The following is a 24,723-nucleotide window of genomic DNA, read 5'->3' on the forward strand; positions in this document are numbered from 1 at the left end:
CCAGAATAATGTGGAGGTAATTTGTGCTCATTAGGCCTCATGCAGCAGCGTGCTTTTACTTTTTTCTCATATTTTCTCTTAAATTTCAACTCCAGGGGGTGTATTCACAAAGGAGTCCTAGCTTAGGAGTGATTTAGGAAAGGTCTCGAAGCAACTCAGTGAGGAGGTGCGGTTGACGCTGTTGCTAGATATGATACATTATTTTGATAGATGTGATTGGCTGTCACAGACACACGGTGACACCCAGTGGAAATGAAATTAACTGCGTCACAATATGAGACTGTGAAGTGCTTTTTTGTGATTATACTACTGCGCTGTTACAGTTTCACTTTATTTTTCATTATTGTGCTGGGTTGAAGATGTGAGAATGACTATAAACATTATCCCTGCAAGATGTAATCTTTTGTAACATGCATAAATGCACTTGTAGATAGCCTGGCCTTTAATATGACTCAAAAAGGGTCCCAAAATCCACGTAAACATAGAATAGCAGTTAGACATAGAGTGCCTCACAAAAAATTATTTATGATTATCTAAATAATTGCCCCTGAATTTTACAATCAATCAACTTATCATCTCAGCTGCACTTGTATAATTTCATATGGTTTGTGTGCAAAAAATTGTAAAGTAACTAGTAGCTAACGTTTTCAAATAATTGTAGTTGAGTAAACTGAACATAGTTTCCCTTTGAAGTGAGGTGGAACAGAAGTAGAAAGTGGCATGAGATTAAGTACTCAAGTATATTCATATTTGATCAGTCTATTCATAGTTCTTCAAATTTGGTAAAAACATTCGAGTGGACTCAGCAATGAACCAATTAGATTTTGGTGTTCACGGTGACTTTGCATTTGTCTCATTCTTGTGGAAGGGAACATCTTGATGGAATTTCTTCAAATTTGACACAAACATCCACTTGGACTCAAAGATGAACTGATTAGAATCTGGTGGTCAAAGTTCAAGGTCACGGTGACCTCATAAAACATGTTTTTGGCCGTAACTCCATAATTAATTTGCTCAAATTTCACACAAATGTCTAATTGGATATAATGATGATGTTCTGAAATTTTATATCAAAGAGGTCAATGGTCGACTCTGACATCATAATTTTCTGGAAAAACACATTCCTGGCCATTACTCAACATCATAACTCAGACATTTGGTTAGATACTAAATTGGTGACACTAATCTTGGGTGTCCACCTTGAAACTGTGCTGATTGTAGAAATCTTCTGCATGAGAAGCATCCATGTTTTTACAGACATGGATGTAAACTATTAAGTGCAATTTGCGCAGAGGTATACAACCATGTGTTGGCAATTAGGGTCAGTGGACCAATGGTATTTCTTTAGCCCACACATTTAAAATTCAATCATTGTAATTACTCAAAAACATATAAAAATCTGAAATTCATTGTATGATATTAATGCATTTCTTTTGTCCCTCAAATTAATTCTCTTACCTGAGAAAAGAGCAAAAATAAGAAAACATTGACGAATCCCATTACTAACAGAATAAGAACAAATTGTGGATTCAAACACAGAGAACATTTTATTCATATATTGCTTCCCGCACAAGGCCCACTGTCTGCACTTTTTCTGTGATAGTGACATTAAAGATCTCCCTATACTGGACATTTCTTTAAAGCTGTGGCTTGAGGTAGAAAATGAGATTACTCATATGTCAAGATAGGTCTACCACCTCCAAAGAATCAAAAGAAACTGGCTGTCAAACTGCAGGCTTTGAAATTAGTCACTGTCTACATCAGTGAGTGTTCACAACTGTCTCCTATAGAGAGATAAGAGAGTGTCCACTATTCCTGTCTGCTGTCTGTTTTGATGTACAAATGGAAAAGATGGATACTCGTCTGTACATTTTTAATTTTATGCAGAACTTTTTCACTTGCTGATTTGATTCTAAGCCTTCCAGTTCCTTCCAGGTCAGCATTGCCAACTATGAAGGCATAAGTGATTGTAGACACAAAGCTGTAGTACGGCACACCAAGGCAGGTTTATTTGTCTAGCACATTTCATACACAAATGCAATTCAAAGTGATTTACATTATCTATTCAAAAGGAGATAAGTCATTTAAACCATTAACACACCAATTCAAAAGATAGAAACCCTTTCAAAGAAATTAAAAATGTAAAAAAACAGCAACAAATTTAAGTGCAAGGTGGAAAATAATTAGGGCCGAAGGTTCAGTCAAAGGCGGGGGAGAACATAAAAGAGGCTGAATTTAAGGGTAGTATTAAAAGTTGGGCCCAATCAGAAATCTTGAGGAAGTTAGTTCCAGTTCTGTGGTGCAGAGTAAGTAAATGTTGCTTCTCCATGTTTAATTTGGATTCTGCTCAAAGACCAGAGAGGCAGAGAGGCCTCATTTGGTAAAAGACAGTCAGAGATGTATCAAGGTCCTAAACGATTGAGAGATTTATAGACAAGCAACAGTGATTCAGACTATTTTATGACTCACTGGAAGCCTGTGCAGACATCTGAGAATTTGTGTGATGTGTTCAGTTTGGTTTGTCTTTGTTAGGAGTGAATGAGCTGAAGTCGAGTTTGTTTCAGGAGATCCAAGAGGAGAAAGTTAAAAGCTTTAGCCTGCATGTACGTGAATCCTACCAATCTCACTATGATAGTATGCAGACTTGATTATTGATTTGATGTGGCTTTCAAAGTTTGCTCAGAGTCCATAATTATACCAAGATTGATTTTTATTTTTATTTTTTTTTGTATTTATTTCGATCCCCTCAGCTGTTACCAGGGCAACAGCTACCCTTCCTGGGCTCCATAGAAAAAAAGAACAACAATTTGATGTGATTATGTTAATCAAAAGGAGTAAAAGTAATACTGCATGGGTATATTAATATGACATACATGTGTATATACTTTATAAATACATGCTTTTACATAAAAGACAGAAACAAAAGACAACACAGTACTAAGCTGTAAAGTAATCACTATTACCATACCATAAACACTGCAATCAAATGTCCAAAACTAGTCTACAAGTACATTATAGAACAATGCACGTCCCCAACAAGTTCTTCCCATAAACTATAAATCCCTGTATGAGTCAGAATCTCCTTATATCTGTTTTTGCCTCATTAGCAGTCTCCTTAGCTGTTTTTTGGAGGTAATTCTCTCAGGTATTTCCAGATATACAAAAAAAATAAATATGTAAACTGAGCAGTGTTGCTAAGCCTATTCTAACTTGACTGAAAACTTTGCCAACAGATAAGAGGTACTGCACAATTGATATTGATTGATTTTGCAAAAACAGTGTGTTGAGATAAAGTGGCAACTGAAAAATGAGTTCATCACAAAAATGCCAAAAACTGCAGTTTTGCTAATGGCCACTTGAGGCTGGCTCCAAGAGCAAGTCAGTCCCCAAACACCCCCATGTTAAAATGCCCAACGTTACAGAACAAATAAACTTTTAACTTTAAAGCCTGGTATAAAAAAGTGGGTTTGGTCTTCATAGCTTGTTTTCCTGTTCATGGCAACTGTATAGAGGGTGAATTTGTATTACCTACATGTTTCAGTGTTATTTAGGCTTCAAGGTATGCATAAGTATGGATGTGGCCACTTTAAGTAATAGAGTGCTCCAATAATTAGCCTAAACACGGGAAAAAAGTAGCATTATAGCTAGGTGGCTATATGGCTAGAAGCTTGAAATAAGATCTGTAGTTAACACAAGATGAAGAGAATTTCATGTCTTAATCTACGATGGCCACTCTTTCCATTGACAAGTTGCTACGACAACAGCAACATTGGTTAGGTAACATAACCAGCGCATAAGCCCCAGTTTACAGAATATAGGCCTCGCTGTCACTAATTCAGTTAGTTTTCAGCTCATGAAAGTTGATTGTAGCATTATGATTGCCTAAAAAATTCTTATTACCTATATACTAAAAAAACTCTAGATTTTTAGTCTTTCTGGTAATTGTATCTTGTTTTAATGTTTTTGAGCCTATTTATTTGCCAGCAAAATCTTAGCATTATTACAGGACCATAATAATAAACACACCAATATGGTCACTTCCAGCTCAAAAAGTTCGCCATGGCTGATTGTGTATTCAGGTTTTTCATGATATCACAATTTAGCTTTTAATTTAGCTGTCCAAAGACAATCAATTAATAAATGCAGCATGACTAAAGTCGATGCTTAGAAAGAAAAACAGGAAAGAAATAGACAATAAATGATGTCTAAGAATATTTAAAATTATGAAACAAGGATGGCATTTATGGTTTTGTACTTGTTAAATTAGAACTTGATGATCACTTAAGTGTGAAATACTTTTCTAAATTGTTAAGATATTTACAGTGTTAACTTGGCGTCACTCCTATAAGTGTTGCAATGAGATATCAGATATCAGCAAATCTCCTTTCCCTTATGCCTAACTCTCAAGTTCAGGATATATTGTCATTTAATAGTAGTACATACAGTAGTTGAGTTGAACTACAACCTAAATTCATTGAATACATTGAATTTGGAGTCTTGCTCTTTCATTTTAGTATTTGCAGCCAAAACATTTTCATTTTCGCTCAAAACTTTGTGCAATCCATGAACGGCACCTACTGTTCAGTGTGCCTGCAGGTCAGTCCCAGGCACGGACTACATGATGAGCTGTTGCCCCACTGAATAAGGAGCTAATTACACGCAGATTGCAAGCACAAATTGAATGAAACAAGCAGTGGAAATTTGCCATGGCCTTTCATGTATGTCAATCTGACCTGAAATCACCAGCAGTCAAGATAAGATCAGGATTATCTTCACATTAAGCATGTGTCAATGCAGTAACAGAAACTTGATTTATAATTGATCAGCGCTGCCTAATATGACAGTTTTACTACACACAAACAATGAATGACGTGATTGACAGCTGCCTTAGTGACTCCTTGGCTCTGCTTAGTTGTTTTTGAAAGCCCTTAGAGGCAGCAGGAAGAGGAGAAAGGACTTGTTTTTTTTTCACAGACTATTTTCTTTCTTGTGCTTCTCACATAATATAGTAAACGTTTCAGCAAATATGACAGTTATTTTTTATGGGCAACCAACTTAAGCTTGAATCAACATTGGAGTATGAGGTCCATTATAGGTAAAATAAATAGATAAATATGGAGCTGGGGAAGGGGAAGGCAATATTCCAAGCAAAATTGTAAATATGAAGATTAAAGTGGGAAGTACAAATAAAAAATCTGAATGAGATTTTATCAGTAAATTTAAGAAAGAAGAAAAAATAGCAAAATGTACTGCCAGAAAGTCAGGTTGCTGTATTCAGCAGTTTTTTACATCCTAAAAACTGAAAATTCTAAATCCACCATGTTAAAGATATTAAATGTTGACTCACATGGGACATAAACCCCCATCTCTCAGGTGAAAGTCCTTTGCTTGCTTATATCAGAAAATATCTGGGTTTATTTTCTTGTAAATTTCTGATTTTAATCTTCTTAATTCAGTTGTTTCAGAGTTGTTTCTTGGAATATAACTCCCCTCCCCAGGCTATATTTTTCTGTTTATTTTACCTACTGTTACCCTAATATGCTGTTATATTAAACAGATATTTGTAAAACTAATCATATCTGCAATATGACTTTGACATTTTTGTGAATAAATATTCATAATTGGTGCTATTTTTTTTTTTACAGATGTTGAACATCTGCACTGGGTCCAGACGCTGAAAGATGCTCACATGGCGATAGATGCTAATCTGCAGTGGGAATGTAAAGCCATTGGTAAACCCAGGCCTACATACAAATGGCTAAAGAACGGTCAAACGTTAACAGCAGAGGTAAGACACCATTTTCAGTTTTGGTATTTATCAGAAAAGTTAGAACCTCACTGTGATTTTACGCACAAAAAAGCACTATTCTCTCAAACAATACTGCAAAGGTCTCAAAGTAATTTAGTTATGAATCAGTAGCAGCAAACACTGAACTGAAAACTTTACAGGGAAAGGGTAATCCAAAGCAAACAAATGGTCATTTTGCAGCTGCATTATTCCTTTAACCCTTTGAAACCTGAGCAAATTGATTAGATTTATTTCAAAACCACTGAGAGAAGGCAATGAGCAATGAGGAACATAAAAACACATGGCACAGAAAACAGCAAGAAATTAGAATTGAATGCTACAAGAAAATTACCTAATAAATAAGCAAAAAGAAATAAAAAAATAAAGAAAATGAGCTGAAAAAAAAGTTCAGGAAATCAAAAATATATGTATGTATGTATGTATGTATATGTATTATTTTGTTACTTAATTTCAATATGTATTTATAAAGATTATAAAAATAGTTTACTAGACATTGTTCCCTATTTATTTTTTAAAATATTTTCTGCATCACATTTACTAATTCCTTGCAATTTGTGGGACATTTCATGCCCAGTTGGTCATTACCTTTTGATTCCTGTTTTTTAAAGAAATCAAAAGTTTCGAAGGGTTAAATAGCTTGTGAAAGACGTCTAAACGCAGCACAATAAAACTGATGTTGAACCAGGTTTTTTGAGGGTTAAAACCTGTAATTAAATGAGTGAATAATGTCAGGCGTTGATCAGCTGGTTTGGTTTGCAGGGGAGGATCCATGTGGAATCTGGTCGACTGACCATATCCAGGATTAGTCTTTTGGACTCTGGGATGTATCAGTGTGTGGCAGAGAATGAACATGGAGCTGTTTATGCCAGCGCTGAGCTCAAGGTTGTAGGTAAGCAGTTTATTTTGCCTGTATTATTTACAATGACTTAAACCGGAGGCAAGGTAGAGACATATTGTGTGTACATTTTGTTGTCAGTGAAAGGAAAGGGTTTTCTATCCAGAGAAGACAATAAATAAATAATCAGAGGCTGAAGTAGCTCCTCACTGAGCCATAGCCTTCCTCTTTCATTTCCATAATTCTTTCATACAATAAGCCAGTCTGGTGGTAAAATATAATTTCAGTAATTGCCGGTGATGCACTTGACATTTTTGCTGATGCACGGCTGCTGACCCTCCACAAAGCGAGACAAATGGCCTTAACACGGGTCTGTTCCTCAGCCTCCCCACCGGACTTCACCCGGCGGCCCGTGAAGAAGTCCACAGTGATCCAGAGGGGGGGCGAGGTGGTCCTGGAGTGTCGCCCCCATGCCTCCCCAAGGGCTGCAATCTCCTGGTGGAAAGGGGGTGAACCCCTGAAGGACAGCAAGAGGTAGGGTATGCACCGCTGCTCATGCTACTGATGGCATCTGTTAAAGGGTTTGCTCATGTGGTCATTTTCATTTCTGGGACTCATTGTTATTTATGCCTCTGCTCAAGGGGACTTTGGAAGTCAGCAGTGCAAGAACAGCCAAGAAAGTGATTTTTTTTTTTTTTTGTTGGGGATAGACACCTTATTCTTCACGTAGAAATAGATTTTCTGTTGACATATAGTAGTTTTGTCTGAAGCCTTTTTTTTTTTTTTTTTTACTGGATGTAAGACTGAGGCCATGACCCAGACTCTATCATTTTTTTAAGGCACAAGATAAAGAGTGCAATCTGATTTAGCTGTTTGAAACTTCAAAGTGTCCCACAGTTTCACAGCTCTTCAAGGCTGGATGTAGAACAGAGATCCTGTAGGGATGCTCTCTGTGTGAAAACCACAGAGAAAAACGATCTCACTACATCACGAGTGAAACTCCACCTCGGGCTACATGACAGGCCACACCGTGTCATGATCCAAAGTCTTTGTTGATGCACTCGGCCTTAGCGGAGACTAATACATACAATAACAGCCGAGTTCAAGCACAGTATGAGAGCTGCTTTCATTAAATGCTCAATGAAAGAGTAGGGGAGGTAAATGTTGATGTTGGTTCAGAAAAACAGGGGCTGGGTAAGTGCTAGCAAGGTCAGAAAGGTAAAGAGACTCAAACCATAGCCAGAGAACAGTTCAGCAGTCGTCAACAATCAGTGGAAATCACTTTCCAGCGTGACTCCACTCGCAGCGCTGTGGGACTGAAGACAGATCTGACCCTCTTAGAGATGCTCCAAATAGAAACTCTACAGGTTGTGCTGTTGATATCATTATTTTAGCCTAATGACATAATTTTGGATCATTTTGGTAATCTCATGGGGAAAGGAAAGACACTACCCTGGTGTTTTTTCCTTTTAAACCACTGTTCAGTGGCTCTCACACGCACAACTGAAAGCATGTACTTTATGTTAAACGCCATCAGAAGCATTGTCATTCTCAAGCTGTATAATTAACTTAATTGCTCAATTTTCTCAGAGAGCCTTGCTTCCTTGGTCTGTTCAACTTTAGTGCCTTACAAAAACTTTCCACACAGGGAGACTTAAAAATAAAGAGGACAAGAGAATAAAATAGTCTGATTTCAGTCTGTCCGACTTGTCTAACAGCTGTACCTTTTCGACCAAGTAGCTGTTTCAAAGTAGGTATTTATTCTCCAAAACGTCGTTTCAGAGAAAGTTTTTTTTCTGACTCTGTGATAGCCAAGGCCAGAGGTATTATATTTTTGGGTTGTGTGTCTGTCCATATGTCTGGATGTCTGGCCCATTCTTGTGACAGCGATAACTCGAGAACAGAACTCAAGAACTTGAGGGAATTTTTCCTTTGTTTCTTTTTTCTTTTTTTTAAGATTATTTTGGGCATTTTGCCTTTAATTGGTAGGACAGTTTAACTGTGAAAGGGGAGAGAGAAGGGATGACATGAAGCAAAGGTTGTGACAAGGACATCATTGCCTTTGTACATGGGAAACCCACTCTACCAGGTGAGCTTCTGGGAGCCCTGAAGGAATTTCTTTTCATTTTGCGTAAATATTCACTTGGACTGAGGGATCAACTGATTAGATTTTAGTGGTCATAGGTGAAAGGTCAAGGTCAGTGTAACCTTGCATCTGTCTTATTCTTGTCAACGCATTATCTCATGAACACCTTGAGGGAATTTCTTCGACTTTGGCACAAATGTTCATTTGAATTCAAGGATGAACGGATCAGATTTGGGTGATCCAAGATCAGAAGTGAAGGTCATTGTGAACTTGCATCCATCTCATTCTCATGAGCTTGAAATATAATTATAACCATAACAAACACCTAAAGGGAATTCCTTTAAATTTGGCACAGACATCCACATAAAAATAAACTGATTATAATTTTGTGGTCAAAGGTTAAGGTCACTCTATCTCAACGTCCGTCCCATTTTCATTAACTCAATATTTCAAGAGGGCCTTGAAGTAGTTTCCTCAAATTTGACACAGATGTCCACTTGGACTCAAGATTGAACTGATTTGAATTTGGTGGTAAAAGTTCAGAGATCAAGGTCTCTGTGACCCAAAAAATATGTTTTTGGCCATAACTAAGGGATTCATTTATTATTATTATAACAAAAAAATGACGCAAATGTCTAATAGAGTGATAATAATATAAGTGTAATAATATAAGAATAAGTGACGACATTTTAGATCTAATACGTTTAACAAATTTAACTTCACTTTGACATCATAATGTTCTGAAAAAAACACTTTTCTGGCCTTTACTCATTGTCATATATCAAAAACAGAAAGTGAGACATTTGGTAGGATGAATTGGTGAAATTAACCTTGGTTGTCCACCTGTGCTAATTGTTTAGATCTTCTAAATTTATGTGAAGTATCCATGTTTTCACTGATATAGGTATAAACTCTAAGTGCAACTTGACTGGTGTGCAGAAGCATACAACTGCAGGGCGTTAATTCTAGTTTTATTTCTTGAGTTCACTGAGTAGAAACATTTTTGTTTAGTAATGCCTCTTCAATGTTATTAGGCATTCTGGCATGACAGCAAAACAGCATCCAAATAAATGCAATATGATAGAATGTTGCACATCTGCCATTAACTTGTGTATTAATAGACACTTATGACAAGACTGTAAATGGGAGCTCAAAGCAGAATCACTGACACCATGTGAAATGTGTATGTGCAAAGTCATCTGCCCATCCTCAAGTGGCTTGCTTCTGACAGCTGTGAACATTTAGTCAAAGAGCCGAGGTTCTCTCACAGCCTCCTAGGAAGGGAAATGGCTCTCTTTTAGTAAAGGTGTGTATCAAACAGAAAAACACTCTAAAAAGGTACATTTTTGAAAATGTGAACAAAGATTATGCTAAGCAGCCAAACAGGGTTATGCTGTTATGATGTTATTTTTGCTTATCAAACATTACTGTATATTAGCACTTTACACTGCATTACAAGAGCAATACTGTTTCTTTATTACCTTGTCTTATCAGTGGCTACTCAGCTAGTGAGACTGTTTGCATGGAACGTGCAGCTCTGTCCTCAGTCTTTCAGCATGATATCATGTCAGTGGCCGTCATGTCCATACTTAGGACTACTTTTGACGGTACTGGTCTGTAAAAGCAGTCAGCTAGAAAAAGTAGAAAGTGACTGAGAGACAATGTTTTTAACCAAATCATGACGCTGACATTAGCTTAATTAATTGTTTTGTAACTTTTGCAAGAATGGGTCCCTGATTTCAGATAGACACAAAAGCAGTTTATAATTTCAGTCTTTCAACCATCCATTTTATCGGTTAAAAAGACAAGCAGCTTTTGTCTCTGTTTGAAATCAAGGAACCATTGTTTCAAACGTAACAAAAACCTTTAATGGCATTCATGACACAAACTGCATATGTGGATTCAAACATTCAATTTCCTCTAGAAAAAAATATCAGGTTTTGGATTTAAATAACTACGTTTGTTGCGTATTGTGACATGATGTAAATATGTCAGGTGGCTGACATCATTTTGTAGCTTTTAGCTTAACAACACTGAGTTTTAGTTTTATACTGGACACAAAACTCCCCTCCATCCAGCCTTTTACAGGCTTTCTCGCTCTTTATACTATATCTGTTGTTCTCACCATCAAGTATCGCCATGAGTAGGTTTACATTGGAGATACTTGAAAGCCCCTTGCGTATCATACTTGCATGACAGGGTGTCTATGGCATCCATGTCACACACCATCTGGTCTTTCCACCTGCAGACATTTTCAAGTGCATTAGTTGGAAAATATGCTCTTTTAGCTGTGGAGTATATTTCTTTTAACTGCAGCATTACCAGAGTAATTTTCATTAAACAGTTCACAGTTTGGTTTTTGTTGTTTTTTTACCACCTAAAATTCAGCAATTGTTTGAATTTGAAATATTTCCCCTTCCCAATAGCTGCTGCATCGTATAGATGTACTTAAAAAAATGTATACTATCATCCGTATGTTATACTGTCCCAGCAGTAGATAAAATGCTATTTTAATCTAACACTCTGATTTAAAATAGAATCATTGCATCATTGAGCCAAACACTATTGTGCGACACTGTATTATTTATAACTGTTTTAAAAAATGCACTATAGGGCACCCTGTAGTTCAGTTGGTAGAGCTGGTGCCCCATGTACAGAGGCTTAGTCCTTACCTCAGCAGCCACGGGGTTTGACTCCAGCCTCGGCCCTTTGCTGCATTTCATCGGCCCTCTCTCTCCCGCCTTTCACACTTAATCTGTCCTGTCAGAATAAAGGCAAAAGCCAAAAAATATCTTTAAAAAAAAAAGCACTACAATGAAAGAACAGAAATTCAGCATCTCATTTGATAACTCAAATTGGTCTTTCCACTTTATCCACCCATCCAAGTTTTCTTTTTAGACCTCTTGGGCTTAACCAGTAAATCTAAAAGTACATTCTATACGAACTTCAAAAAAGCAATATGTTGCTGAACATAGTGACTCGACAGTACTAGTCTTTTGACAATCAAACTCCCGACTTGTGATTTATCTTAGAATTGAGTTGAGTGTTGGAATCTAGAGGGAAGTTTTTACTGACTTTCTAAAATTGGTTTCATTAGAAAAAGATTCAGATGGAAAATTTTGTGCTTAAAAAGGTGTATCCAGGGTACAGTTCATTCCACTGAATTTATTTCCTCAGCGCAAATACATTTGATGAGTCTGTACCTTTAGTATGGTACCTTTAGTATGGTAGGAATTCATTAAGGTGACTCCCTTGTGTGAATACTGGAAGATAAATCATAGAGGCTCACTTAAATTTATTGACCAAAGTCCTGAGCAAAGTATACAAAAATATTTGTTCTGGTTATTATATGCTTGTATTATTTGATGCTCGCTTATTTCAGTGGATGATCAGAACAGGCAAAAATCTAAAAAGATCATTTCTGATGTTATATGCCTTCAAAAGGGATTTTACTGAGTTAATCATGAGTCAGCTATACTCGTATTTTCTCAGATCTCTCTTTTATTATAATCACAATCTAGATGTAACCAGCTTGTGGTTTTAATTAAATGTCTTATTTCAGATTACAACACAAATATTGTGGTGTTGAGGGTCAAATTTGCCTTTTCCATCAAGTAGAGAACTGTAGATCCTAAAAAGATTGCAGAAAAGAGAGAAATCATGAGTCACAACAATGATAAGGCTGATAAATGTACATATTTAACATTTTACATACTTTGTAAACTCAGTGGACCTGCCTCAACATGTGACCAGAGGGATTGATTAGTTTTCACATTTTTTCTTGCTTTGGTCATGAGAAAATGGAGAAAAAAAATCACCCATGCATTTGCCAGGCAACGCATTAAGACAAGAATAGAAATTCACAGCATAACGGAGTTTGTCCACAAAGCAGATAGTTCTTTACGTTTCTATTTGTTTTGCAGCTCATTGCCCCTCAGGTCATGTTCTCAGTGCGCCTCCATCACTCAGCGTTTGATATTTTTGTCAATAAATCAGCGCAAAGCACCCTGTGTCAGACATGCTCCCTGGATCTCAGCTCGGCCCGAGTGAATACATATTTATTCCAATGTGGAGCCAATGTGAAATTGTTTGATTTTTGTGCTGGCTGCTCACAGCATTTCTGTTTGATTTACTCGATCCAAAGGTCACAACAGGAGCACATTATCGGCCTCATTTATGCATATGTTTACATGCTTTCCAACTTGTCTGTGTGGAGCCAAGGCACCAAAATAACTGTTCCAGGCTTAAATGTGAAGTATTTAAAAATAAATATATTCTGTGTGTGTGTGTGTATATACGTATAGACTTTAAAATCCTGTTTTTACCCTCAATTTAATTGTTTCAGATTGATTTTCTTTTGTGAGTCTCTTTGAGCAGTGTCTTATTGTCCTGCTAACATAGGCCAGATTAGAGAATACACTCATCTGAGTGGCCCGTAATTATAACCGTGCAATGAGCTTAATTAGCAGTAAAGAGGGTTTTTTTTGCCCTCAGTTTTAGCTCTCAGGCTACATACAGGATGCCCTACTTATTGGTAAAGTCTGTCTGGGCTGTAAGAAAAGTAGTAAGTGCACTACTCAGGGCAGAAAAGAAAGGTCCTGCCACTACGTTTTTTCCAGTGATATTTTAATGTACAATTCATATTCTCATTTTAAAAAAGTGCTAAAATTTAACATCAGTCAAAGAGAAGACATGAAAGGACAGCACTATTTCTCTCAAAGAGTATACGAAACAAAGGTATTTAAAGAGGGGTCAGTGCATTGAAGCTGTAGTGCCTGTAATGTTATTGTGGGGTTTTTTTGGAACAAATATGAAAAAATGTGAACTGAATCAGTGCTATGTTTGAAATGATGAAAATTACAGATATAGGTTGGATGTACCAAATATATTTGTGTGGAATCTTTTAACAAACTAGAATTAGGTAAAATTAATCAGTGAAAAAGAAATTCGCTGAAAATGTATTTTAATTAATTTAACTTAAAGAAAAAAATGTATTACCACAAATAAAATATATGTTGAAAGGGCTAATGTGAAATATGTAGCCTTTAAATATATATTCCTTAAGTCTACATAACATAACTGACTTAATTTGGGTAAGTGTCTCATTGATCCAGCGTTATTTATTTGGCTCATTTTATATTCATTGTGCAACTGTAATACAAGATATGTAATTTAGATGACCTTAAGATCCAGCAGACAATATCAAAGTTATATGGAAAAAAAACTTGTACCCCTGGACAATATTTATTTTGATGAATAATGAATAAACTCGATGAGCCACAGTTTATCATACATGAATTTACAGGTTTAATGACAACATAAATCAGCTCTTGGTGTAGCATGTGTAGGACAAAAACAAAATCAAAAACGTAAGACAGAAGTGCATTTCACATGTCACACAGTTTTGTCTAACATTTGAGTTTGAACATCTACAAGGTCTTAATCTTGCACCATCTTAACCTTCAGACAATCTGGAGCTTCCTCATATGCTTGCATGCAGACAGTGAAGGATTCTGAAATTACCTAAACCATGACCATGGATGAATCATACATTCATACAGTTACTATTTTACAAATTGTTTTATACTGAATAATGTTCCACAACAGTTTGGTTCTTAACTGATCTAATAAACTTTCATGAAACCTGTAGACAAAGCAAATGTAATTTGTGTCAGCTTAAATATATAAACTTAAATATAAAACTTAACTTAAATATATAAAAAAAATACTTACAGAAATAACTTTTTATCATGTTTGCTCAACTTTTCACTATATCCAGACAGTAATAGACAGATGATCTGTGAACTGCCTCCCTGTGTTGCTTATAATGTCATTACTGCATTCAAATGAAAACAACCGATCAAAGCCGAGGAGTCTCTAAGGCAGCTGTCAATCACGCCAACCACTGCTTGTGAACTGTGGTTAAACTGTCAAACTAGGCATCGTGTATCAAATATGAATCAAGATTCCTTGCATATTTCTCACCTCAAATGTTTCAGAAATGTATTTTAGTGTACTGTTTAGCTGTAAAAGAATATTTATTATTGTTTGCAGTTCATGAGCAGTGATTGACATGATTGACAGCTGCTGTAGAGACATCTCAGCTCTGATGCCAATAGAAACACTGTGAGGAGACAGAGGAACATGTTTATTTTTTTCACTGACTGATCTGTCTCATGCACCTTTATGGATATAGCAACACTTTCAGAAAATATGACAAAAAGTTATTTTCAAAATAGGCACCAATTGTAGTTATAACAATAGAAAAGTTAACAAGTTAACTTTTTTTTATAGATATATCTTTAAATATTGTTGTGTATAAGTTTTATGCCTCTACCTCGGTAATAGCATTATGTTTTCGGGTTGTCCATCTATCCGTCCATTCATACGGCCCATTGTTGTGAAAACAATATCTCAAGAACGCCTCGAGGGAATTTCTTCATATTTAGCACAAATGTCCACTTAGACGCAGGCACGAACTGGTCGTAGGTTGGTTTAGTTAGTTTGGTGGTCATAGGTCAAAGGTCAAGGTCACTGTGATCTTGTCTGTCTCATTCTGTGAACACAGTATCTCAAGAACACCTTGAGTGTTGGGTTTTTTTGTTTTTTTTTTCAAATTTGGCACAAATGTTTGAGTGGACTTCACAATGACCTGATGAGAATTTGGTGTTCAAAAGTCAAGGTCACTGTGAACTTGCATCCCTCTCATTCTTGTAAATTTAATATCTGAAGATTGTTTTAAGGGAGTTTCCTCAACTTTGGCAAAAACATCCATTTGGACTCAAGAATGAACTGATTCAAATCTTGTGGTCAAAGGTCAAGGTCACTGTGACCTCATAAAACATGTTTTTGGCTATCACTAATAAAAATGTATATGCTCAAATTTAGCACATATGTCGAAAAGCATATTTTGATTTTCTGACATTTTATGTCCAAGTCAATTGTGATATTATAACACTCTGCTGAAGCACTTTTCTGGCTGTTACTCAACATCATCTCTCAGGAACAGAAAAAGCAGACATTTGATTGGATACTGAAGTGGTGACACTAATCTTGGGTGTCCACCATCAAACTGTGGTGACTGTATATATCATCTGTGCTGTCAGAGGGGGAAAGATGTGTGTGAAGCATCCATGTTTCCGCAGACATGGATGTAAACTGTAACTGTGGCTTGACTGATGCACTGATGGTATTTGTAGTTTTACTTCAATCTATGTCCTTGGGTATAAATATTTTCACAGTTTTAGAAAATCCAATTTTACTGGCCATGTTTTCATCAGAGGATCGTACAACAAAGGGAAATGTAGTTCATGAAAGTAAGTCACAAGCTGTTACAGCCAGACAACAAGGGGGTCAAAATTCCTTTGTGTAATCGTTGTTTTAGTCACGTCTTTTCCAAGCACTCTCATCTCACTCCCACTTTATTTCTCCCACGAAACTGGCCTGACTGACTTTTTTTTTTTTTTCAAGTGAGATACTTCCATTTTTCTCCTTGTTATTACTATTCAGAAACGGCTCATAGCATGTTGATACTATCTCCACATGTTGTAGAGCGATAAGGCTGCAGGTAAAGATCCCATTCAAATTGCCTCTCCCCAGAGCTGCTCTCCTCTGCCTATCGCCGTCCTGCCCGGCCCTGGTGGCCTGTTGTGTATCCTATTAATATGTGCATTTAAGCTATTGTGCTGTCAATACTGTGCTGACCCTAAAGCAAATCTGTTCTGCTCCAGCTAAGATAATTGTTATCTTCTGAGGCGTGCAAATAGACTTTTGGAATAGATTCTGAAGGCGTCATTCAAAATGAAATAAATGGGGGGGAAAAAAGTTCAAAAGGCGATGAATAGAGAACTGATACCATATCTCAGGCAGGAGTAGTTTCTAATTTGATTCTTATCATCACTTTTCATTCAATTAACAGCTAATGAATTGATAACCAAATGAGAGGACTCTGTTTCAGTTTTTGTCCCTCTCCTCAGACAGACCATCATGCAGGATGGGACTCTACGTATCACCAACATCTCCAAATCTGATGGAGGCAGATACACGTGTTTGGCCAGAAACAATTTTGGAACATCCAGCAGCACTGGGACACTGGTGGTGAAAGGTATTGCTTTTTTTTTCTCCCTAGGTTTTCTCTACTGTACCTTTCAAGCCAAGGATTTAAACTTTTGTTAAGGGAAAAAAATTCTAGCTCAAGCATGAAATTGATAATGAAATATATAGCAGTTTTATGTTCCCGCCGGTTTGACAGACGTATAAGTCATCCGTGGTTTTGTCAGCTGTGAGTTATTGTTCATGTAGCGGAGTGAGGCAAACCACCACCGTCTACTGCTGTGAGTGAGGAATATTTTGTCACTAACATTTAATTTAAAAAGAGCCGCTGTAGCATTTTTGGATTTGGGTTTTTAAATAATGATGATTATAGAGAGGGAGAGTTCTTTTTTTTCTTTCTAGTTGACAGTGTGATTGCAGTGTGCTTAATTATTCATTACTGAGTTATGGGAGGCATTTGCTTCCTAAGTGAAGTTATTTAAGGTCACTTAATTACACTGATAGAGCAGAATCTGTCGCATTGTTCTGGGCAAATTAAGCTTTATTACCTTCTTCATTTTGCTGGATTTTATAGAGATACAGTGCTGCATACAGTAACAAATAATTCTCGCTTTTTTCTCCCAAAATGCTGCAGAGCCAACTAGGATCATAGTGCCCCCCTTGAGTTTGGACGCCACTGTGGGACAGAGTCTTGTGCTGCCATGCGAGGTGTCCAGTGATTCGTCCCTGAGTCCCATCTTCAAGTGGTTCTTCAGTGGGAAAGCCATTGATTTCAGCAGGCAGGAGCACTTTGAGATGATTGGAGGGGTATGTATAAGATGGATGAACACTTGTTCTTTGGGATTTTGGGTAAGAAAATCAGTGCCAGGGATTTGACCTACATCACTTTTTAAGCTGGAACTGATATTCAAGCTCCTGAGATTCTTTCCACTTTTTGTCTGTAATAGGAATATGCTTCTCAACCATCTAATTCGTTATCAAAACCTTGATTCAAAATATGTGTATTAAATAACAGGCTTTGTAATACCAGGAGACCCACTTTGGCTATTCAGTGATAACGACACCTATCCCAATCCCAAAGGTATGCTTGTCAATACCGTAATAGAAGCAGGCGTTCTTCTTTCTATTAAACTCATGGTATGTAGTGCACAGCACACACCAATAGAGCTCAGTCTCTACTGGTGGAAAAGACAGCTGAGCTGAAAGACACAGTGAACCGTGACACCTAGTGATGGAGAAAGTGGCCTGAAAAACGTAAACTTTCGAAACCCGGCTCCAGTGTGTAATGTTTTGGAAAATGCACCCCCCTCTGTCACTGTGTAAACTGGCAATGTGCAGATCTTTTAAGAACAGTGACATCATGGGTCACAGCGGGGGTGTCAGTGGGATGGTCTGCAATTGTTTCAGGGTGGTCATGGCCTCCTCTGGTCCTCCCTAGAAGGTGCCACAGCTTAAAAGCACCAAGGGAATTGTTGTTTTGGTATCACCTTTACAGTATTAGCCACCATTTTGTGTGTATATTTAATTCAGAGAGCCTGCAAGTGTTACTGTGTGTTGTGTCTTAGGGGAAAACCTGTAAACAGGGATGACATTCCTCCATACCAGAGGTGATCTCACTGTATGAGCAAATCAATCAATTTCTCCCCGAACAAAGGAGTCTAAATGTTTGTAATTATGAGATTTATGCTCCCTCTGATCGAGCACAGCAGGCCCACTCGAGTCTCTGTGCAGCACTGACATTTCCACAGTGAACATAATCACAACAGCTGTTTAGCTTGCCTTTCTCTTTTCACACAAAGGGACTGATTTCTGTATTTTGCTGGAAAAAAGTTTTGTGTGTGTGTGTATATATGCGTGCGTGCAAGACAGTACAGCAAAAAGCAGCAACAACAAGTCCTGCTAGAGCCATTCATCTGAGCTGTAAGGGTAAACACTGATCCAAAGAAAACAAAAAAAAAACAGTTTCAAAACAAGTCATTTTGTGTAGCCTTCCTCACAATTTAAAGCTGAATTAATTTGTTTTGCTACACTGTCATGTCGTCTTTTTTTCTAACCATACTGTGGTGAAATCTTCCAAGATTCTTTTGTGGAGGATTTACTTTGTATGACTGAGAAAGAAATTTAATGTGTTCTGAGGATTTTTCATACTCCTTTTTTGACTTTGACTTTGCTACTTTTGCTGTTTTTCTTCCTCTGCAATAGTTTTTTTTACAGCTGTGTCTTCGTCTTCAGGGATTTGCAGGTGACCTGATGGTGAGGAACATTCAGCTGAAGCATTCTGGGAAGTATGTGTGTATGGTACACACTGAAGTTGACACTGTCTCAGCGGCAGCAGACTTAATTGTCAGAGGTATGCCTCTTACTCCTTTCTTACAGGGCTTGTCATTTTGTAGGACTCTCTATGGAGATTTCAAATTCTTGTTTTTTTTTTTTGTGGTGTGTTTCTTAAGATTGTGACACACACACACATCTCACTGCTGTCAGATAAGAGCTGTATCACCAAGATGTCAGTTTTCAGAGATTCAGAGAAAAACAGATTTAAGAGACTTTTAGATTGACAACCGTGAACATTTTTAAATTAATGATTATTTTTCAACCCCTGGGCTCGGTGATCATCATACCTACCTTAATTAGAGACACGTTAGTTACTCTGAAAGCTTCGGGGTGATCAGTAAGATCAGTGACCGGCTTCACACAAGAGCAAAAACTCTTTTTGAAGGAAGTTTTTTTTAACAAATTAAACACCATGTGCACCATGTACATCTTTGATAATAAGACACAGGTATCTTAAGGGACTTTATACACCTGTTTTGAGGTTGATGATTCATGTCATTTAAGGTTCCTACATGATTTTTGATGCAGCATTTTGGATAGTTAGCTTTTCTCTAGTTTGGCAGTTACTGATGAGTATGATGAAATCTGTCCTTAACCCTCTGGTTCGATATCAGTTTTCTTGTGCTCATTCAGATGTCCTTCACAGCATTTAAACATAGCTAAAAAGGCAAAGAGCAACTTGGCATGAAATCTCCTGCAATTTGCAAGAAATTAGGAAAAGAAAAAGGGAGAGAAAGAGAGAGAAATGATTCCACATTAAAATAACTAAAAATCAATCATTAAAAAAGGGAAAAATGTCCAGAAAACTATATTTATTATAATAATAATAACTATTATTAACTGTTTTTTTGTTATTATTATTATTATCATTATTATTATTATTATTATTATTATTATTATTATTATTATTATTATTATTATTATTATTATTATTATTTTACCTTTTTTATTTTGTTATGGTAAACATTATTTATTTTCATTCTTTTTTGGGGGGGATACATGCACAATGTTCTGTTAATGCAGATAATTGTTTTTAGCCCAAAAAAACATGCATGGACCAGCTATTAGCAAAGACCTCTGCACAACCTTTTTTTCTGATGATTTCTTACTTGACTTCTCTATCCTCTCAGTCAAAATGTGACAAGCCCACTGATGTCATCACAGTTCACACTTAGGGTTAAAGAAAACCTGCTGTTTTTGCTTCTAACTGAGAACCAAACTTTTTGGGTTCAATTTATATTTGGTTGAAATTCTCTGAAAGGTTTATACAGTATTAGTTGAAGATATCAGAACAGAACCAGTTGCATTTTGGTGGAGGGGTACAACTTTGTGGGGATTTTTCTTCTTCTTTTTTTTTGTTTTTCCTCTCTTTGTAGTCATTTTTGATTCCTTGTGATTTTTTTTGTCCTTTCTTTGGTCGTTTCCTGTCGCTTTGAGGTCATTTTATGTCTCATCTGTGTGTCATCTTGTGTTTCTTTGTGGTTATTTTGAGTCTCCTCAAAATGTGTTAATGTAAGTGGTATTTTGCAGGTAAAAGGTTAGGGGGCCCTTGGACCTGTGCCCAGTAGGCCTCTATAGTAATCCTTTCATGCAGGGGAATGAGTAATAATGATAGCTGTAACCTGTAGGAGTTTGAAGAAGATATAGATCTTTCATTCAACATTTTAAATGAACACATTGGTATATCCCATTTGAATGGTTTTAAATGCAGTAGCTGACAGGAAGGAAACAGGAACCAAAGCTGCTGACCTAGCAACAGGAATGAAAGGTCTGTATGTTCAGGTGTTGCCAGTACTGGCATTTCTGACTTTGATATATCTTGAAATAGCAATAATCAGTACCATTTTTGATACCGGGGGGAAAAAATTGACATTTAGGAGATACAAGTTAAATTTTTCATCCCCCCTACAAAAAGTGCCTCAAGGCTGTAACATGACAACATTTATTTTCATGGTAAGTTGCAGAGAACAGCAGAATGACCGTAGTAAACGTGATCAATAAGAGAAAGCATGAAAGCAGAGCTGGTACTGGTGTATTAATACTAGAGAGAAAAGGAGTATTAACACTTGTGTTCACAAAGACAAGTCCTGAAAGCTGAGGATTGTGTGAGCAAAGAAAACTCCCATACACTAGAGCAAATGCTGCTTTCATTTATTGTGGCACAGTGCACTACAATATGCTCCAAAAAGGTCACGGAATAAATAATTGGAGGGATGTTGATTTGTTTTCATGTTCTCAGCCAGTCACACTGTTGGCCTGGTCCTTTTCACTGTAAACTGCTGAGCCAATCACGGACAGTCAGCCATGATTGAAATGGATAACCAAATTGAGAGGAAAATAATGCTATTGTCTGGGAGGTTCAGATTGGCAAAGCATGACTTCAGCAGCTTTTACATACTGATGGTGTGTTTCTGTATGCACGACCTGGAACGAAGCATTGCTGATACCCAGTGATCTTTTTCTAGCAGCAGGTAGTCCCGCTGAGGGCTCAGTGCTACTTTTACAGATTTGTGGGCTTAGCGGGAAATCTCATGTCAGTTACCCAAGTCCCAGTCTCTTGTTTGATCTCATGTTGCTGCATTTTATAATTTCAGTGAGATCCCAATTAAAAATTGCCACATTTTTTTTTACAAATCCCTGGTCATTAATGATCTTGTGTTATTGCTTCATAACAATTTCTCACTTATTGGATTGCTAGTTTGGGCAACCGGGCTCTTTGGGTGAAGGCACATATGTCTCTAGGCAAGAAATAGTTCCTCCAACTTGACAAGATTCACCTGAACGTGATTTCTTTCATAGCAAAAAAATATAGATCTTTGTTCATGACTAGGAGTGCAATGATGTTATCACAAATCAGGGATGGGGATATTTTATACTAATTTTAGTTGCTCTTTAACTGAACCGAAACTCACTGGCCTTATATATAAGTAAACGGCTACAGTAGATGGTCTAACCCAAGTGAATTGCGTTATTAAATGTATTGATTAGACTGGGCCGATAGAATCTATTACATCTCCACTAGCCCTGAACAGAGCTTGTTAGCTGAGTTATGAATCACTTAATACCTGTGGTGGGCCCAGAGTTTGCCATGCTTACCAGAAGTGATTTCATTCAATTTGGCTGCAGTTGTGCATTGTGGTTAATATCTGTCCTTGTTTCTGATGTTGCAGGACCTCCTGGTGCCCCGGAGGGCCTGGTGGTGAGTGGCATTACTGACACCACTGTACATCTGTCCTGGGGCTCCGGACCTGACAACCACAGTCCTGTTACCATGTACATGGTGCAGGCCAGGACTGCCTTCTCTATAGGCTGGCAGACTGTGAGAACAGGTAATAGCTGCACCACATCCAAACACTTTTTATCGATCAATGTATGTCAGTGCTGAGGAATTACACTGTTATATGTGAGTCTGTGGTTATAAGAGACTTCAGTCTCTCTGAGATGTAGATAATTTCTATTTTGTAAGTGGTCAAAAGGCATAAGCAATATAAGGAGAAATTGATAGAATTAACCAATACAGGATTATTTTAGGTGATTTCTAATATCTAAGAGTTGAAATAATCCAATAATAATGCATGACTTAATATTATCTTTTAAGCAAACATAAGCAAACATTTTGATCCCAAGAATCCCTTACTTCAGGATTGTCCTTTGGGCCATACTAGAGGGTAGAAACATACCATACCATTGTTCCAATGGCCCATTATTTCAAAAAAGTTCGAAAAATGTCCCATTTGAGCCAAAAGGCCATTTGTTTGATAGCCCTTTCAGTTGTCCTAAAAAAAAGGCACCAGTTGGTCTGAGGGACCGTTACTCCAAAAACAGACACTCTTTCTGTTGTTAGAAAGATTCAAGGCCTGTAATCAGTCAGCCCCAATATTTTTCCTCCTACTATGGTAAAAGCTTGACCGTTTTTCTCTGCCTTTGGCTTAATCTGATATTGTTATCCTAATCAATCTCACTTCTCTTGCTAAAGCAAACTTAGTGGTCAATGAGAGGTAGAGCAGGATGAGTCGTGCCCTGCATATATGAAAAAAAACAGTGACATCTGGTAAGGTCAGAGGATCTTTTTTGGAGAGCAATTGTATTTTTGTATTGTATTGTATTGTAAATGTATTTTCAGAGCAATGGGTGTTTTGGGATAACAGGCTGTTGGACAAATGGGCTTTTGGTCCGATGGGACATTTTTCTGACTATTGGGGTTGCAGAATAAGGAGCTTTCAAATCAATGGGCAGGCTCCCACCCTATGTGGTCAAATGGGTTGAGAAACTTGTTGCCAGTTTTCCGTCAATCTCTTGTTAAAATAGCTACAGTACACCGAGCAGCCAAAACATAAAAAAGGCTGGCTGGTGAAGTGGATGTCATTCATCATCTTGTTACAGTGCAATGTTCTGCTGGGGAAACTTGGACCCTGGCGTTCATGTGGAGGCACCTGACACGCTCCACCCACCCAAACACTGTTACAGACCAAGTGCCCGCCCCCCATGGAGATAGCAATGACCTTCCTCAGCAGAACCACTCACCATGTCACACCATAACAGCTGCTTGGGAATGGCCTGAGGAACGTGATGGCGAGCTCAAGGCTTCTACCTGACCTCCAAATTTCCCTAAACCCAGTCTGACTGAGCATCTGTGGGATCTGCTGGTACTCCACCTCATAACCCACGGGACTCAAAAAATCTGCTGCCAACGTCTTGGTGCCATACACCACAGGACACCCCTAAAGGTCCTGTGTCCATGCCTCCACAGGTCAGAGTCCTCACTGTGGATCGGGAGTACCTCTGAGGTACCAGCACATCCAACAGATGCTCAATCATTTTGGGATTTGGGGATTTGGGTCGATGCCTTGAGCTTTTTGACACGTTCCTTGGGCCATTCCCGACGAGTTTTTGCAGTTTGGCATTGTGCATTTTCCTGATGGGTGGGCCAGTGCCAACAGGGAGTGCCTTTGCTAAGAGGTGGGAGTACTTGGTCCACAATGGTGTTTGTATGGGTGGAACACATCAAGTGGCATCCACATGAATGCCAGGACCCAAGGTTTCCCAACAGAACATAGTATTGTAATGGAATAATCAATGATATTCACTTCACCTGTCAGTGGTTTTAATGTTTTGGCTAATAGGTGTATGTGTGCAATTAGGAGAAAACCTATGCCCCCCATGACCAACCCTTGGAAAATAAACAAAACCTGCTGCATACCAAAAAAAAAGCAAACTAAAAAACATATGTTTACGTTTATTTGGCTCGTCATTAGCTACAATAACAGTCATTAGGACCAGCAGTCCTGGGGTCAACACAGAAATCACTGTAATAACAGCGGACAGTCATCGGTAAAAGACTTAACACGGACTGAATTGCAGACACAATCAAGTATTTTGATTTAACTAAAGCAATCCACTACAACAGCCCTGCAGTAAATCCTAGCTTTGTCATACTAATCATATTCAATTTTTTAGACACCATGTCAAAGAGGCTTTTCAACTTAGACTGTAGTAAGTGGTGCTGCTGTGTTATTATGAAAGGTATTTATAATATAAAAGGGGATGAACGAAGTATTAGACACATTTGTATCTCTATTCTTTGTTACGGGTGAATGGCATTAGAGG

At 37.6% G+C, this 24,723-nt stretch overlaps 1 protein-coding gene across 1 annotated transcript in view; it reads left to right on the forward strand.

Annotated features, from left to right (window-relative positions):
• The window catches only part of cntn6 (contactin 6), a 138,882-nt gene that overhangs the window by 96,718 nt on the left and 17,441 nt on the right, over positions 1-24,723 (forward strand). The window contains exons 10-16 of the mRNA XM_042495970.2: positions 5,646-5,788; positions 6,569-6,698; positions 7,028-7,178; positions 16,707-16,834; positions 17,417-17,589; positions 19,015-19,132; positions 22,287-22,445. Coding sequence (XP_042351904.2) covers positions 5,646-5,788; positions 6,569-6,698; positions 7,028-7,178; positions 16,707-16,834; positions 17,417-17,589; positions 19,015-19,132; positions 22,287-22,445 — 1,002 coding nt within the window. The remainder of the gene's footprint in view (positions 1-5,645; positions 5,789-6,568; positions 6,699-7,027; positions 7,179-16,706; positions 16,835-17,416; positions 17,590-19,014; positions 19,133-22,286; positions 22,446-24,723) is intronic.

Source organism: Plectropomus leopardus, chromosome 2 (assembly GCF_026936395.1).
Source record: "Plectropomus leopardus strain MGB_pleo_1.0 chromosome 2, ASM2693639v1, whole genome shotgun sequence".
Lineage (NCBI taxonomy): Eukaryota > Metazoa > Chordata > Actinopteri > Perciformes > Serranidae > Plectropomus > Plectropomus leopardus.